The sequence below is a fragment of the Nansenia antarctica genome (genome assembly GCF_963989245.1).
Source record: "Nansenia antarctica genome assembly, chromosome: 12".
NCBI classification, from domain to species: domain Eukaryota; kingdom Metazoa; phylum Chordata; class Actinopteri; order Argentiniformes; family Microstomatidae; genus Nansenia; species Nansenia antarctica.
This window is the reverse complement of record NC_137682.1, coordinates 20,150,404-20,153,008: the sequence shown is the minus strand read 5'-3', so window position 1 is coordinate 20,153,008 and position 2,605 is coordinate 20,150,404. Positions and strand designations below refer to the sequence as shown.

Sequence of the window (2,605 nt, the reverse complement as noted above, 5' to 3'; positions counted from 1 at the left end):
TCCCAAGTGTCGTCCTACGTGGTAGACGTTCTTGATTCATCATCTAGTATTATGGACCTGGGAGTATAAAAGCTTGTGCTCACACCCTCCTCCTCTCAAGAACCAACTCGAACGAAGACCTCCACCAACTAACCTCAACGCGGTACCAAAGTTTATGGTGAGTTGATTACTACCTTATCTATATTTGGAAAACATATTCAAGATTGTAATTGTTAAAGTAATACATTCGTATTGACATTGGGGATGTTGACATAAATACTACTACTACTACTACTATGGTACTTTTTTGTCAGCTAAATTCAGAACTCAGAAGAATAAATATCTGGTTTACTTTGGTATTACAGGTGCAACTCAAAAAATTTGAATATCGTGCAAAAGTCCATTCATTTCAGTAATTCAGTAAAACTTAAAGGGTTAAACTTAAATATTATATAGACTCATTGCATTGTACATATGCATGATTATACTTTTCAGAGGGCTGACATTTCTGTATTTAAAATCCTTTTCTTATTGATTTCATGTAATATTAAACATTTCTGAGATATTTAATTTGGGGTTTTCATAAGCTGTAAGTCATAATCATCACATTTATAACAAATAAAGGCTTTAAATATCTCGCTTTGCATGTAATGAGTCTATATAATATCTAAGTTTAACACTTTAAGTTGAATTACTGAAATAAATGAACTTTTGCACGATATTCTATTTTTTTGAGTTGCACCTGTATATGTAACAGCCATTTCAATTGCATTTTTCATAACATTTCACAGTCCACGCGCACAATGCCTTGCTGTCCATCCACCATGTCCCCAGAGAGAGTGGCGTGTCCATCCACCATGTCCCCAGAGAGAGTGATGTCCCCAGAGAGAGTGATGTCCCCAGAGAGAGTGGTGACAGAGCGCGCTCTGCTGTCCCGCTGGTGGGCGGCTCTGCTCACCCTCCTCCTGCTGCTGTCCACCACCGTCACCTGCGCCCGCTGCACCACCGTGGAGCACGACTTCCACATCGTCCACAACGTGGACAACAGAAGTAAGTCTTATTATGCATGCTTTTATCACAACGTGGACAACAGAAGTAAGTCTTATTGCATGCTTTTATCACAACGTGGACAACAGAAGTAAGTCTTATTGCATGCTTTTATCAAATAAGTCAATGTGGCATTCCTCTCCTGTTGTTTATCTCGATGCTTCAATTCTCCTCCGAACAACAAACGGACAGTTTTTTTTTGCAACGAGGCTGTTAGGCAGTTCAAGTGACGTGGAACAAGACTCGTGCTCTGTCATTATCTTGAAACAAGCACAATATAATTATATAATTATTACTTATTAAATGGGTGGCATTCACTTTTAGGTGAATCCAAGAAATTCTCTGGGGAAAATAGCCAACACTTTAGATGATTAGTTCATCCATATAAGACATCACACATTTAAATAGTTGCCTTATGGCAATGCTATCATTATCAATCAATGTCAAATGTTAGGTAGTGTATCATATAAACACTGAACAGATGTTTTCATTCACAGCTTTTTCTACAGTCAAGTGTGTTTAGTGTGTGTCAGTGTGTGTGTATGTGCATCTGTGTGTCCAAGTGCCTGTGTGCCTACTACAGTCGTGTGTGTGTGTGTGTGTGTGTGTGTGTGTGTGTATGTATGTATGTGTGTGTGTGTGTGTGTGTGTGTGTGTGTGTGCATGTGCATCTGTGTGTGCAAGCACCTGTGTGCCTACTACAGTCATGTGTGTTTATTGTGTGTGTGTGTGTGTGTGTGTGTGTGTGTGTGTGTGTGTGTGTGTGTGTGTGTGCGTGTGTGTCTGTGTGTGCAAGCGCCTGTGTACGTGCGTGTGTCATTGTTTGTTAGTTAAAGTGTGTTCTTCTCGCCAGGTCCAGAGATAGACCCCTTCTGGTACGTGGGGCGTGGGGTGCGGCCCATCGGGCGCTTTGGGAAGAGGCACAGCGGCATTGGGGTCAGTGGGGGGCTCGGCCCCGTAGTCAACACCCTGGAACTGCTCCTCAACACCATCAGGAACAAGGAGAACCTTGGGAAAACACTCAGCGGAGACGACTCTGATTGGTTACCGTGACGATGCCTGACAGCTCTCCTGTCTGTAGAACTGTTAAAAAAAGAAAAAAAAAGAAATGTAATCATGGGTTGTCTTTTTCTGTATTTCTCTTTCTTTCTTTCTTTCTTTCTTTCTTTCTTTCTTTCTCTTCGAGGTCTGCATTTAAGCCTTTGTTGACGGGACCTCTGAACTCAATAACCAAAAATAAAACAAGTTGAAGTCTGTACATACAGTATGAGAAATACAATTTATATTGATTAATAAATGAAGATATCTCTAGCTATAGTTTTGGCTGTTATATTGTGACCATACTGTATCAATTATTGTTGAACTTCCTGGTCCCATAATTCAAACTCAGTATTAGAAAATGGTTCGTTAACATAATGAACTACATTAATTAGAGGTATAATTATACTTTAAAAATTATTATCTTTTACACATAATTGCTGATAAAAAATGTTTTATGCAAACAATATAATGACACTTTTTATAATAATGAGAGCTTTTTCATTTGTCAGTTTGCAAACTTTATTTATTTAGTATTACA

At 39.1% G+C, this 2,605-nt stretch overlaps 1 protein-coding gene across 1 annotated transcript; it reads left to right on the top strand.

Annotated features, from left to right (window-relative positions):
• Window positions 1-803: 803 nt before the first annotated feature.
• prlh2 (prolactin releasing hormone 2) lies at window positions 804-2,079 on the top strand (the record flags this gene model as incomplete). The annotated part of the gene is made up of 2 exons (XM_080543621.1): window positions 804-1,029; window positions 1,880-2,079. 2 exons carry the CDS (start codon window positions 804-806, stop codon window positions 2,077-2,079), a joined length of 426 nt encoding a protein of 141 aa, XP_080399747.1.
• Window positions 2,080-2,605: the final 526 nt, after the last annotated feature.